The sequence below is a fragment of the Dermacentor variabilis genome, chromosome 7, assembly GCF_050947875.1.
Source record: "Dermacentor variabilis isolate Ectoservices chromosome 7, ASM5094787v1, whole genome shotgun sequence".
NCBI lineage: Eukaryota > Metazoa > Arthropoda > Arachnida > Ixodida > Ixodidae > Dermacentor > Dermacentor variabilis.
In genome coordinates this window covers 176,350,376-176,365,460 of record NC_134574.1, presented here as the reverse complement: position 1 = coordinate 176,365,460, position 15,085 = coordinate 176,350,376, and the positions used below count along the sequence as shown (strand labels likewise).

The 15,085-nt window shown below is 49.6% G+C and overlaps 1 protein-coding gene across 4 annotated transcripts in view; it reads right to left on the bottom strand.

Annotated features, from left to right (window-relative positions):
- The window catches only part of LOC142588529 (uncharacterized), a 506,469-nt gene that overhangs the window by 179,534 nt on the left and 311,850 nt on the right, over positions 1 to 15,085 (bottom strand). For 3 of the 4 annotated variants that reach the window (XM_075700367.1, XM_075700366.1, XM_075700368.1), the window contains exon 3: positions 1,716 to 1,862. The exons of the other annotated variant lie outside the window; for it this stretch is intronic. In XM_075700367.1, coding sequence (XP_075556482.1) covers positions 1,716 to 1,862 — 147 coding nt within the window. The remainder of the gene's footprint in view (positions 1 to 1,715; positions 1,863 to 15,085) is intronic. 4 annotated transcript variants of the gene reach the window in all.

The window sequence follows — 15,085 nt, the reverse complement described above, 5'->3', positions numbered from 1 at the left end:
TTGCCAAGAAAATAAGATTGGGTGTCCTCACTTTTCTATAAAATTGGTGGACTTCCCTTCAAGAAAATTTACCACCAGACTAACTTATAGCTTAGGCTTGTAAGGGTAACTGAAGCTCAGACTCACCAAAATGAGATGCTTTCTGACTTGCTGGTGCTGAGACTCACCAAGCTAGATATAGATTGACTCACTCCGACTTAAACACACCAAAATGATGCGCCGCCGAAACCTGCCGGGGTCATTCTTACTAAAATCCGACTCATGCAAGCTCACTCAGATTCACAAAGGAGCCTAACAACATACTTTGGCTCACGGAATAAAAGGACTGAACCTTGTTCCGATTCTGCGTTTTTCCTTGTCCAATAATATATATTTCAGTGACTGTCGGGATACTGTGGCATCGTTGGTAACCACCTCGCCGATGACGCTGCCCGATGAGGCCACGCTGAAGCACCGACAGTCGTTATGTCGTTATAAAGAGTGGATGCTGTAAGACAGCTTCCCCATTTTGCGCGTAATATTACGCTCAGTCATTGTAATACTCCGTAGAAGTCCAACCTTCACTTCCATAGCCTGGATTCGTTATTGTAACTTCAGTTAGCACCAAATCTTTCATGACATGACGTAGCACTGCTGCGGTTGGCTGTAGGTCGGAGTAGTCTACACTTAACTCGTACAGCTATAGCATTAGTATGGCTGACAAACCCATGTGCGCCAACTGTAAATGTGAAAAGACCATCGATCATCTCCCGTGCCACTGCGTCCGCTTCGACAAACAACGCCGTACTCTCCAGTATTCCTTGAGTAGGCCGGACTACCGGCCTTTTACAGCAGCGAAAGCCCTGGAAACCTGGCCTCGCAGGTCATCAGGACAGAAACCCACACGAGCACTTCTGCAGAACATGAAGGCGACGGACTTGAATGCCCCGCTATAGACACGGTGCAACTTCTTTTGAATGTGCGTACGGGTAGTAAGCTGGACAAAGTTCATTCCTCCCTCGCTGTGCAGTAACATCACTGAGTGTGGTAGAGCGACTGCACTTGCTTACGGTGAAGCGGAAAACTTGAGATTGTGGTAAAGAAAATCTGGCCATGAAATTAAGATGCGCGATCGCCGTTTCCAAGAGAAAAAAGAGATCTTGACAACGGGTCCGTCTGATTTAGCGCTCGTCCCACTGACATATTCCTTCATACCATCGCTTGTTTCCTGTTTGTTCACAATTGGTGCGCTTTGCCCTCCATGCACAACACACTCAAAAACTCCCTCTGACTGATAGAGCCATCTGTTGTAATTTCCAAACAATAAGTCCAAGGCATCCGGCGTCTCAATTTCGGTACCTCGACCAGCGCGTTCACTTAGAGCATGCAAGTCGGGTGGTTGCCACCTCAGAGCCCCTATAGCTTCGAGGAAGGCAAGAATCAGGAGGGCGTCACGCAACCAGCCTTGGCAAGCGCACTCGACGTGAAGTCATTCCTTTAGCTATCTTCCTCCTCGTAGTCGGCCCATCACGTGACCTCTGAGGCTCGGCCGAGAATGTTTGGTTCCCTATAATTTTTTAATCGATGGGGGACGTTCGTTCGGCACAGCGGGAGCACGTATACCTGACACATGACAGTAATCCAGTCGTGTTCCGCCCTCCTGTTCGTTCCTCGGTGCTCTAGAGGAGAAGAGCGCGGGGCCTCTACGTTATAGAACAAGAAGCGAAGCTGCGCACCTCGGCGACAGCGGGTGATATTCTCGCTGACAAGCAGGACTCGCCGAAAAAGCGGTTTGCAGCGACAGATGGAGTGGTGACAGTACGAGTTGTTGTCGTTCACCTCGCAGTTCTCGTGTCGGGAACAGCTCTCCCCAAGCTCGATGCCTGCGGTTTCATCGAGAAGCAGTGAGACAGATCAATGTCTATAAAACATAAACTGCCATGGCCTTGTATTCAGAGCAATCTCGTAAATCGTCTTAATAACCGGCTATGCTCATCCTAGTCTGCCGTCTCGTAGACTGATTTGAACCCGCGCACATATTTTTTTCTTTATGCAGAAATATAAAGTCACGATGATAGCGGCCGACAAATGAAAACACACTTCTATAAAAGTTGGACGAAAAGAGGTAAGGTGCCTCAGAGAGGCCGGTTGACGTTTCGATAGGTCTTTGTCAAAGGCGGCCTTGTCATCCTTGGAGTGTTAGCTTTAACGGGTTAGTCCAGTGACGTCCCACAACGTCGCTGTCAGTGGTGTCATGTGACGTCAATCTTTGACGTCATTGACAGCTACGTCACATGAAGTCTCGCAACTGACGCGTTAAAATTAACACGCAAAGGATAAAAAGGCCACCTTTGCAAAATTACGTCCAACTACCAAATGTCGGCCAGTCTGAGGGTTCCTACCCCTGTTCATCCAATCTTTCACCTGTTCGTGCATAGGCATGTTGAAGGATAAACCAATAGAAATTCCGTATATACACATTCTGCAGACACTATAGATAAATGTGAGCGAATTTCGTTCAGATTGGCGGTGTTATTTTTGAGTGAAGCCTCTGAATTGGATTACTCACAGACAGAGAGCAGTCGAGGAATTACTCTCTTGTGCCCCTGGTACGGTCTTCGAGTACAGTCTAGAGATATGTGTTCAACGAGAGTCGCAGCTGTCGCAACATGAATGCTACTGTGGACTCTGTCAAATTTCGCGATACAGACCCTGTTTCAAAGCGATCCTAGGAGCTCCGCCATGTTTGACCACGTGGTGACGCGTCCATTGCTTGCATGCAGCTAGCTCCGTGTCTACAATGAACGTGCATGACGCCGGTGCGGCTCTGAAAGACTGTTTCGGCGGTTATAGCAGACGGTTACTGAGTGTACGAAACGAAGCCTCGGCCACAAACGTTAGAGCAACATGCATGCACTTGCGGAAATCTTGTCCAAGCGGTGACTAGGCAGCGTATACGGTGTTGCTCTAATTGGAAGCGGGACTAAAATGCATTCCAAATTGTCCAAACTTCTCCCTTCTGAATTAAATCAAAGTCAGTGTCTCCCGCTCTTAATTCGTTCTTTATTTGCCAGTCAGTTTGAAGCAGTCGTGTTTTTGACACCGTAACGTTTCTCGGTGCGGTCACTATCGCATTATATATTTTATCTGTCGCATCGTTCGTGGGTGCGCTCAGTTGCACTAGATTGATCTCGCCGCGCAGAAGGCTTGGAACGTCACATTCTGTACTTTGTAATAGATTGTAGCTAACACAAATTGTCGCTAGTCACTGGCTTACTATTTGAATTGTCATGAAACGTTCAGCTTCGTTAGTATGCTGCCGGTGTATGCAGTCACTCTTGCTTCGGCGCACTGTTTCACTGTGCGAAAGAGTGGGCGTACATTTGAGTGTGAGCTGGGGTGGATTTGTGCCGATCATGCGCGAAAAACTTATGTCAAGAAGCGATGCTATGCCCTTTGTCACTGTGTAACGAGCGGTAAACACTCTTACCGAGGTTCAAGCCCATTTTGTGGAGGTTAGCGATACAACGCTGGCGGATGAGTGAAATGTTATATCCTCGAGGAAAGCCTTGCATCGCGAAGGCCCGGAAACACAGGCAACGCTTGTGTTGCAGTGGTCCGTGAATTCTACCGCACAGGTTCATTCCATTCGGCAATATGATAGTCACTATTTTTGCAGCCAATTACTGCACACGTCTTCCCTCTACCGCTCCACATATTGCAGCATGAATGAACACAGTGCGTTAGTGACTCCCCTGTTGCATTTGTGACAGCTGATTGTGCAGCAAGCGGCACTGGTTTCGCATTCATGCGGCTTTTCTATTGAGGCAACGCGCGAGGATGGGTGGATGCAGTGAGCGTCTCCTTTGAAATGGGGCGGTGGGTTCCGCCACCGAGCTCTCGTAATTGTTTTGCCTAATGTTCTACCCGTCTTTCAAATTAGAATTGCCAGCGTTAACTCTTGTGCGACGCGGTGCGCCGCGAAAAGCGCCATCTCGTTCACGTAGAGCAACCTATTCCGCGAAAATTGTCTATCGTAAGGCTGTTCTGCCGAATTCGCTCGGTTGCCGCCTCAAGTCGCTACTACTGTACCTTTTACGCTCGACCACATGTTCCTGATGGCGACCACGTCGTCTCTCCGCTTGTCAACGTTATTCCACAGCATGACGTCGCACTCCCACGTAATGTTTCCACCACTGTCAATAATTCTACTTGGCTTCACATTCTCAACTTTGGGTCTGTTGCCCATGTTCTTCCCGGCAACATGACAGAGGCCCGTCTGACACCTGTGCACGAGTACGAGATGTCTCCGCTCGCGCCCACTATTTCTGCCTCTGTGAGCCCTATCATCGCGTGTTCCCGTTCGTCTTTGTCACCCTACAACGACGTCGATAAAATTATCCCCCCCCCCCACCTCTCTCCAGCTCAATACTGAAGACCTTAGGCGCATTTTGCTTAGTTACCGCGATATTTTTTTTATTTCAATGAGCGCCTGCTCGGCCAGACAGCCGTAGTCGCTCATCGGATTCGCAGCGGCGACGCAAGTCCCGTTCATCGCCGCTCCAACCACGTGTCTGCTGCAGAGCGCAGCATCATTCAAAGCGAAGTCGCGAAGATGCTGAAGAACATCGTCGAGCCTTCCACTAGTCCGTGGGCCTCACCAGTTGCCCTGGTCAAGAAAAAAGAGAACACCTGGAGATCTTGTGTTGATTATCGCCACGTGAACAAGGTCACCAAGAAGGACATGTATCCATTGCGTCGTATCGATGATGCACGTGACTCTACATGGGGCGAAATATTTTTCATCGACTGACCCCCGCTGGGGATACTAGCCACTGTTGTTCACTGTTGATGAGAAAGATCGCGAGAAGACAGCTTTTATTACACCTGAGTGAGTGAGTGAGTGAGTGAATAAACTTTTATTTGGTCCAGCAAAGCGCGATAAAACGCGCATCCGGCTAATCCCACGACGGAACTGACAGATCTAGTCTGCCGGCCGATCGCGGGCGCGCTGGACGGCCAGGATTTGATCCTCAAAGACAGGACTTCACAGGAGCGCGTCCCACTCTTCCTTGGTGAACTTCGGGCCCAGCGACCCGCACTGCCAGAGCATATGAGGCAACGTAGCTACCTCACCACAGGCCACGCAAGAACAATTTGGATAAATCTCTGGATATATGCTATTAAGGGACGCCGGATTTGGGTATGAGTTCGTTTGCAGAAGTCTTAGTGTGACCCCCTGCGGCCTGCTTAGCTTGGAGTGAGGCGGGGGGAAAACCCTTCTCTCTAAGTAAAAGAATTTCGTGATTTCGTTGTGTGTGAGAGGAGCGTCTCTGTGTCCGGGGAGAGAGTCGCCCGATCCGAGGGCAGCGCGGTCGGTAAAGCCACGCGCAGCCTCGTGGGCAGATTCGTTGAGGTTCAGAGGAACACCCTCAATCGCCCCGACGTGTGCAGGGAACCAAAGGATCGAGTGCATGGAGGTGTTGCCCTGTTTGGCGCCTTTCAGAATTTGAACTACCTGCCGGGCTACCCGGCCTTTCTGGAATGCCCTGATGGCGGCTTTCGAATCGCTATACACCCTGTCTCTCCGACCGTCTTGCATGGCGAGTGCAATGGCCACTTGCTCGGCCACCTCTGGGTTCGTCGTCCGGACGGAAGCACAGTTGATGACTTTGCCCAACGTGTCAATGACAGAAACCGCAAAAGCCTTGCCGTCTCGGTATGCAGCTGCGTCCACGAAGCTTGCTGCGATTTTGTCTTTGTTTATTTGCTTTAGTATATTAAATGCTCTTGCCTTGCGACGACCTGCGTTGTGAACGGGATGAACGTTGCGGGGCAAAGGGGCGACCACGATCTTCTCCCCTATTTCTCTGGGGATTTGGGTGTCTTCAGCCAAGTTCTTGGTTGGTGCGAGTCCGATCTCCTCGAGGATACGCCTGCCGGCTGGCGTGGTGGACAGCCGAGTTAGCTGGGCCCGTTCCTGAGCCTCGGCCATCTCCTCCATGGTGTTGTGTATGCCGAGCCGAAGGAGGTCCTCTGTATGCGTTCTGACGGGCAGCCCGAGGGCTCTCTTGAAGAATTTTCTAATGAGGGCATTAAGCTTTTCCCGCTCGGCTGTGAGCCAGTTGTGCATCGCCACCGTGTAGGTGAAGTGACACAGCACAAAGGCGTTGATGAGCCGAAGCAGGTTGTCCTCCTTGAGGCCACGATGTCTGTTCGTGACCCTTCGGACGAGGCGAAAAGCATTGTCGGTTTTCGCAATTATCTTGCGTAGCGCAGTGCCGTTGCCGCCGCGTGATTCTATGAACATACCCAGGACTCTGATGGTGTCGACCCTGGGTATCGGGTCACCGCTCCGAGTGAACAGGTGAATGTCACTTTCCGAGACCGGTTTCCAGCCCTTGGGTCTGCGGCCTTTGTCCTTTCTATAAAGGAGAAGCTCAGATTTGGTCGGGGAACATCTGAGTCCGGTGGGTAGCAGGTACTGCTCCGTGACGTCTACCGCCTCTTGCATGGCGCTTTCCACTTGCCCTTCGCTACCGCCGGTGCACCAGATGGTGATGTCGTCTGCGTAGATGGTGTGTTTGATTCCTTCAACTTGGGCCAGATTCCTCGAGAGGCCGATCATGCAGATGTTGAAGAGAGCAGTCGAAATGACCGAGCCTTGCGGCGTGCCCCGTGCGCCCAGGAGCACCTCGTTGGAGACAAAGTTGCCGATCCGCAGCCTCGCTTTCCTCCCCGTCAGGAACGAACGGACGTAGTTATATAGTCTGGGGCCCAGCTTGAGGTCTGCCACGGAGGCCAGAACTTTTTCAATTCAGAGTCATGCCGTTCGGGTTTTGCAATGCCCCAGGGACGTTCGAGAGAATGATGGACACCCTTCTCCGAGGGTTGAAGTGGACCATCTGTCTGTGTTATCTCGACGACCGTAATCGTTTTTGCTACAACTTTTGAAACTCACATTGAGCGTCCCGCGACTGTCCTTGCTGTGTTTCGCGCTGCGAAACTTCAGCTCAGTTCGTCCAAGTGTCACTTGGGTCGTCATGAAATACCCATTCTCGGGCACCTTGTAAACGCCAATGAAATTCAACCTGACCCGGCCAAAGTTCGAACCGTGCAAGACTTTCCTGTGCCATGCTCCCGTGCCATGCTCGTCGCTTTGTTCAAAATTTTGCTGACATTGCCCGCCCTCTCACTGAGATATTAAAGAACGGCGTCACTTTCGTGTGGGACCAGCGGGAGGCCGAAGCACTTACAGCACTCAGTGGTCACGGCATTGGCGCTGTTCTTGCCCAAAGTCAGCGCGGTCAAGAGTGCGTTATCGCTTACGCAAGGCGTCTTCTGTCCACAGCCGAGCGCAATTATGCTATCACGGAGCGAGAGTGCTTCGGGCGATAGCGAAGTTTCGGCCATACCTATTTGGCCACCATTACCGCGTAATTACCACCCACCACGCGCTCCGCTAGCTCTCCTCGTCGAAGGACCTTACAGGGCGTCTAGGGCGTTGGGCACTTCGCTTGCAAGAGTACACGTTCTCTGTAGTGTACAAATCGGCCGTTTACATCAAGAGGCCGACAGCTTGTCGCGCCACCCTGTTGACCCACCGGAAGCCACATACCTCGAATCCCACACCAGCGTTAGGTCCATCTCAGGCTTCCTCAACATTGTTTATTCAATGTTGGCGACGAACAGCGCCGTGATCCCTTTCTGCGAACCATCATAGATCGGTTAAGCTCGCCAACTCCTGATCCTACCCTGCGTATCTTCTGTATTTCCGACGGCCTCATGTACAAACACAACTTGCGCCCCGCATCGTGCTGATCTACTGCTGGCCGTGCCGGGGCACCTTCAGCGCACCGCGCTTCAACAACTCCACGACGCGCCCACCGCTGGGCCTCTCAGTGTTACTCGCACCTTTGACCAAGTCCGGCGCCGTTTCTTCTGGCCCGACCTCTACCGCTCTGTGCGCCGGTATGTGTCTGCTTGCGACCTGTGCCAACGCCGGAAGCCCAGTCCCATGGCTCTAGCTGGCCTTGTACAACCCATCGATATTCCCACAGAGGCTTTCTTTCGAGTGGGACTCGACCTAATTGGCCCTTTGCCATTCTCAGCTGAGGCCAACAAATGGGTTGCGGTTTCAACCGATTACGCCACGCGCTTCGCCATTACGCGAGCTCTGCCTATAAGTTGGGCCACTGACGTTGCGGATTTCCTCCTACACAAGGTCATACTGCACCACGGTGCTCCACGTCAGCTCCTCACGAATCGCGGACGCTACTTCTTGTCAAAGGTCATTGCTGATATCCTCCGCCTATGCTCTACTGAGCATCAAATAGCCACTGCTTACTATTCACAGCCTAACAGTCCCACAGAGAGACTGAAAAGAACGCTGACCGACATACTTGCTATGTACGTTTCTCCATATCACCAGAACTGGGACGTCACTCTGCCATATGTCACCTTCGCGTACCCACCATGGCACTGCAGGTTACTCACCGTTTTATCTAATGTTTGGCCATGATTCCGTTTTGCCCCTGGACACTTTCCTTCCACATGTCACACAGTCGTACACCGCTTATGCCCACGATGCGATTTCTATGGCAGCACAGGCCCGTCACATTGCCCGCGCTCGCCTCACTGATTCACAGGCTCCCCAGAAGTCTCGTTACGATACCCACCATAGGGACGTGCAGTATTTACCTGGCTTCCTCGTGCTCCTGTGGCCACTATCTCGTCGTGTGGGCCTATCGGAAAACCTTCTGTCGCGATATTCAGGTCTGTACCGAATCCTGCGACAGCTTTCGGATGTGACGTACGAGATTGCTTCCGAAGAGCCAGGCCTGTCGTCCATACAGTCAAGAAACGATGTTGTTCATGTCTCCCGTTTAAAGCTCTACGTGCGTGCCTTTGCAGGGCCATAATCGCCTGTGCCGGGTCAACGCTCCAATCCCGGCGGCGTACTGTCGCGATGCAGAACAGGACTTGTTGTTGCTGGGACGCTTCGGCCGCCATGTTCTAGTGTCAGTTGATGCCTTCTGCATTCGCCTATTAAATGCAGAAATAAAGACGGTAAAAAAAGGACATCCGTGCTTGTCTCCACCTCGCACAAGATATATATATATATATATATATATATATCAACGAGAAGAAAGGGGGGTTAACCGAGGGGCCCGATTTTTATTAGTCATATCATAAGAAGCCAACAAACACTGACACCAAGGACAACATAAGGGAAATTACATGTGCTTAATAAATGAAGTAATGAAACGATGAGTTAATGTAAATTAAAGTGGATGAAAAAACAACTTGCCGCAGGTGGGAACCGAACCGGTTGTGGGTTCGGTTCCCACCTGCGGCAAGTTGTTTTTTCATCCACTTTAATTTACATTAACTCATCGTTTCATTACTTCATTTATTAAGCACATGTAATTTCCCTTATGTTGTCCTTGGTGTCAGTGTTTGTTGGCTTCTTATGATATATATATATATATATATATATATATATATATATATATATATATATATATATATATATATATATATATATATATATATATATATATATATATCTTGTTGCGTGTGGAAAGACACAGATCAAAGAGGCCATTTACACTGGGACCAGATCGCCAGGCCGACACTCGCTCGCGCCAAGGGCACAGACCCACTTCGTCTTCGTTCTCGCGGCGGCTCGTCCCTTGAGCATTGCTCGATGAGGTCGTAATAGTACCCCCGGCGGCAAAAGCGCCGTCACGGTGCTGTTAAATATCCAAGGCGCGTGGAGAGTTGTAGGGTTTGAATCGGGCGACGCGGACAATGTCACTGGTTGTCACAGCGGAGGACGTAGTGGGCGTAACTAGAGCGATTTCGTAGGTGACATCGCTTACTTGGCGAAGCACGCGATATGGGCCTGTGTAGCAGGAAAGCAGTTTTTCACAAAGGCCAACTTTACGCGATGGTGACCAAAGCAACACGAGGGTGCCGGGCACAAAATGGACATCACGGTGACGGAGGTCGTAGCGTTGCTTTTGTTTGCCTCGAGAGACTTGTAGACGAGTGCACGCAAATTGGCGATCATGGTCAGCATGGGCGATAGCATCACGGGCATAAGCGCTAGTTGAAGCTGTGGTGTACGGAAGCACAGTGTCCAGTGGTAGCGTCGGTTCACGGCCATCATCATCATCATAATCATCATCATCATCATCATCAGCCCGGTTAAGCCCACTGCAGGGCAAAGGCCTCTCCCATACTACTCCAACTACCCCGGTCATGTACTAATTGTAGCCAGGTTGTCCCTGCAAACTTCTTAATCTCATCCGCCCACCGACTTTCTGCCGCCCCCCGCTACGCTTCCCTTCCCTTGGAATCCATTCCGTAACCCTTAATGACCATCGGTTATCTTCCCTCCTCATTACATGTCCGGCCCATGCAGCCCCCCCCACCCCATTCGTTTTTCTTGATTTCAACTAAGATGTCATTTACCCGCGTTTGTTCCCTCACCCAATCCGCTTTTTTTCTTATCCCTTAAAGTTACACCCATCATTCTTCTTTCCATAGCTCGTTGCGTCGTCCTTGATTTCAGCAGAACCCTTTTCGTAAGCATCCAGGTTTCTGCCCCATACGTGAGTACTGGTAAGACACAGCTGTTATACACTTTTCTCCTGAGGGATAGTGGCAACCTGCCGTTCATGATTTGAGAATGCCTGCCAAACGCCCCCCAGCCCATTCTTATTCTATTGGTTATTTCAGTCTCATAATCCGGATCCGTGGTCACTACCTGCCCTAAGTAGATGTATTCCCTTACCACTTCCAGTGCCTCGCTACCTATCGTAAACTGCTCTTCTCTTCCGAGACTGTTAAACATTACTTTAGTTTTCTGCAGATTAATTTTCAGACCCACCCTTTTGCTTTGCCTCTCCAGGTCATTGAGCATGCATTGCAATTAGTCTCCTGAGTTACTACGCAAGGCAATATCATCAGCGAATCTCAAGTTGCTAAAGTATTCTCCATCTACTTTTATCCCCAATTCTTCCCACTCCAGCTCTCTGAATACCTCCTGTAAACATGCTCTGAATAGCATTGGAGAGATCGTATCTCCCTGTCTGACGCCTTTCTTTATTGGAATTTTGTTGCTTTCTTTATGGAGGAATACGGTGGCTGTGGAGCCGCTATAGATATCTTCCAGTATTTTTATATATGGCTCATCTACACCCTGGTTCCGTAATGCCTCCATGACTGCTGAAGTTTCGACTGAATCAAACGCTTTTTCGTAATCAATGAAATCTATATATAAGGGTTGGTTATATTCGGCACATTTCTCTATCACCTGATTGATAGTGTGAATATGGTCTATTGTTGAGTAGCCTTTACGGAATCCTGCCTGGTCCTCTGGTTGACAGAAGTCTAAGGTGTTCCTGATTCTATTTGCGATTACCTTAGTAAATACTTTGTAGGCAACGGACAGTAAGCTGATCGGTCTATAATTTTTCAAGCCATTGGCGTCTCCTTTCTTGTGGATTAGAATTATGTTAGCATTCTTCCATGATTCCAGTACGTTCGAGGTCATGAGGCATTGTGTATATAGGGCGGCCAGTCTTTCTAGGACAATGTTCCCACCATCCTTCAAGAAATCTGCTGTTACCTGATCCTGCCTCAACCTTGACATAGCACCCAAGGCGTTCTTTACTTCTTCAGGCGTTACTTGTGGGATTTGAAGTTCCTCTAGACTATATCTCTCACATTATCGTCGTGGGTGTTACTGGTACTGTATGAATCTCTATAGAACTCTTCAGCCACTTGGACTATCTCATCCATATTAGTAACGATATTGCCGGCTTTGTCTCTAAACGCATACATCTGATTCTTGCCTATTCCTAGTTTCTTCTTCACTGCTTTTAGGCTTCCTTCGTTCCTGAGAGCCTGTTCAATTCTATGCATATTATAGTTCCTTATGTAAGCTGTCTTACGCTTGTTGATTAACTTCGAAAGTTCTGCCAGTTCTATTCTAGCTGTAGGGTTAGAGGCTTTCATACATTGGCGTTTCTTGATCAGATCTTTCGCCTCTTGCGATAGCTTGCTGGTCTCCTGTTTAACGGAGTTACCACCGACTTCTATTGCGCACTCCTTAATGATGCCCATAAGATTGTCGTTCACTGCTTCAACACTGAGGTCCTCTTCCTGAGTTAAAGCCGAATACCTGTTCTGTAGCTTGATCCGGAATTCCTCTAGTTTCCCTCTTACCGCTAACTCATCTATTGGCTTCCTATCTACCAGTTTCTTCTGTTCCCTCCTCAAGTCTAGGCTAATTCGAGTTCTTACCATCCTATGGTCACTGCAGCGCACCTTGCCGAGTACGTCTGCATCTTGTGTGAGGCCATGGTTCGCGCAGAGTATGAAGTCGATTTCATTTCTAGTCTCACCATTCGGGCTCCTCCACCTCCACTTTCGGCTAACCCGCTTGCGGAAATAAGTATTCATTATCTGCATATTATTTTGTTCTGCAAACTCTACTACTAACTCTCCCCTGCTGTTCCTAGAGCCTATGCCATATTCCCCACTGACTTGTCTCCAGCCTGCTTCTTGCCTACCTTGGCATTGAAGTCGCCCATCAGTATAGTGTATTTTGTTTTGACTTTACCCATCGCCGATTCCACGTCTTCATAAAAGCTTTCGACTTCCTGGTCATCATGACTGGATGTAGGGGCGTAGACCTGTATTACCTTCAATTTGTACCTGTCATTAAGTTTCACAACAAGGCCTGCCACCCTCTCGTTAATGCTATAGAATTCCTGTATGTTACCAGCTATATCTTTATTAATCATGAATCCGACTCCTGGTTCTCGTCTCTCCGCTAAGCCCCGGTAGCACAGTACGTGCCCGCTTTTTAGCACTGTATATGCTTGTTTTGTCCTCCTAACCTCACTCAGCCCTATTATAGCCCATTTACTACCCTCTACTTCCTCCAATAACACTGCTAGACTCGCCTCACTAGATAACGTTGTAACGTTAAACGTTGCCAGGTTCAGATTCCAATGGCGGCCTGTCCGGAGCCAGGTATTCTTAGCACCCTCTGCTGCGTCACAGATCTGACCGCCGCCGTGATTAGTTGCTTCGCGGCTGCTGGGGACTGAGGGCCGGGGTTTGATTGTTGTATTCATATAGGAGGTTGTGGCCAAGTACTGCACGAGGGTAACCAATCCTGCTCTGGTGAGAGAGTGCGTTACCGGTTCTGGTCACCGGGATCAGGCCACACTCCAGGCCTGTTTGTGCAATTTTCTCAACACAAGTCTTTTTTTTCGGTGGAGAATTGCGCGATAGCGGGGTTCGAACCACGGTCCTCTTGCACGCGAGGCGGATACTCTACCGCCCACGCAGGAGTTGTACGCCTCAATTAACATACAGTGGGGCCTCATTTGATCAGTCAAGGTGGACCAATCTGAGCTCGGTTATACCGCACGGATGGCGCTCAATTAGAGAACCTGGTATTTATGACCTGCACATGTGTGGCCATACATAATAGAGAAGATTTTTTCATTTTTTCCCTTTTTTTTAAAGAAGGGGGAATATTAAAAAAAAGAAAGGAGAACAGGTGATTTGAACTCGTGACAATTGGATGTTGCCCGGAAAGATAGCTCAGTCGGTTGGTCCGTCAGGCTCCAGGTTATTTGGAAGCGCCATAGCTCCTGTCCAGAGCCTCGTATTTACGTGGAAAGAGACTGATGTTGTGCGCGATGGTGCATTCCGAGTGGTTGGAAGACATACTTTCTTGGAAAAATGGCCGCCCGTTGAGAAGAGCGAACTCGAGCGGCTTTAGAGACTAGGAAAAGCTTGATCACGTGCTCGGCGAGCGCGTGATCGAATGCGAGCGCTGTTGCTTTGTCTTTGCGTGTAGTAGTTAAGAGAGCCAGTTTAAGGGAGGAGAAGAAGGAAGGAAAGTTTCTGAAGCAAAATTGCAGCGCCGTGGTTTTAAAGCGCACCCGCGGTAGAGAAACGGAAGGCGATATAAGCGTGCGTGGCCATGATACGCACACGACAAACTGCCTTAAAATATTTAGACTTGAGGGAAAGCTTCGTTAACAAACGATAACACGGCAACCAGCACTCGAATACGAAGAGAGAAATTATTGAGACGTGGAAAATTCCCTTGAAATAAGTATGGTTTGCGAGACAAATGCTTGTAAGTATTGAACATTTTAAAAGATGAGGAGAATATGCGCTCACCGAGAGGACAGCGTCCGCACGAGACCACCACCAGGCACCTTGCTGAGACATGGAGGGCTTTGTGGCCGGAACAAAGCTCCCGTCTCTGCCGGTCAAGCGCCGAAAACGTGCGTTCCGATCGCTCAAGGCTTCGCGGACATAGTATAGTTCTAGAGTCTAGGAAAAGCTTAAACAGTTGCGAGCGCGGCACTCCTAGCGTGGGAAGCTGGCCGACGTAACTATCTCAAGGACTGCTGTTCACGAGGGCGAAATACCTGCGTGTAAATATAATAGCACTAATAGGACTACTTTCGAAAAAGAGAGCGTCCCAGAGGGCTGTACTACGAATGCTATGGCTGATAATTTTCAATATATATATATATATATATATATATATATATATATATATATATTGCAACGGGGTTGTTCGCCTAGCAGCACTAGTTATAGGTTGTAGCGCTAGGCCTAAACAGGTCGTCGCTATATCGTAACCAGAAGCAAGCACACCTCGTCGTCTTCTTCTTTTGCACCAGCACCATGCCCACTGCCCAGTGCCTTCAGTACAATCACTCCCCACCGAAAGAGTAGCCATCCTGGCGGCCTAAGGACAGGGGAACACAGGGGGGTCATGGCACTGCTTGAGCCTGGAGACGTTGACAATTTCCTGGCCCCGACGACGCTGGTCGGAAGGCATTTCGATTCGCTCGATTAGGTAGTTGAACGCGGATGTTTGTTTCAGTACCCGGTAAGGGCCGTGGTACTTGGAGAGCAGCTTGGACGAAAGGCCTGGAGGAGTAGAGGGCACCCACAACCAGACCAGGGAGCCAGGCGCAAAGCACGTAGCCGTAGTGGATGAATCGTGGCGAAGCTTTTGGCGACACTGGTCCTGGGATGTGAACGAACGAGCGAG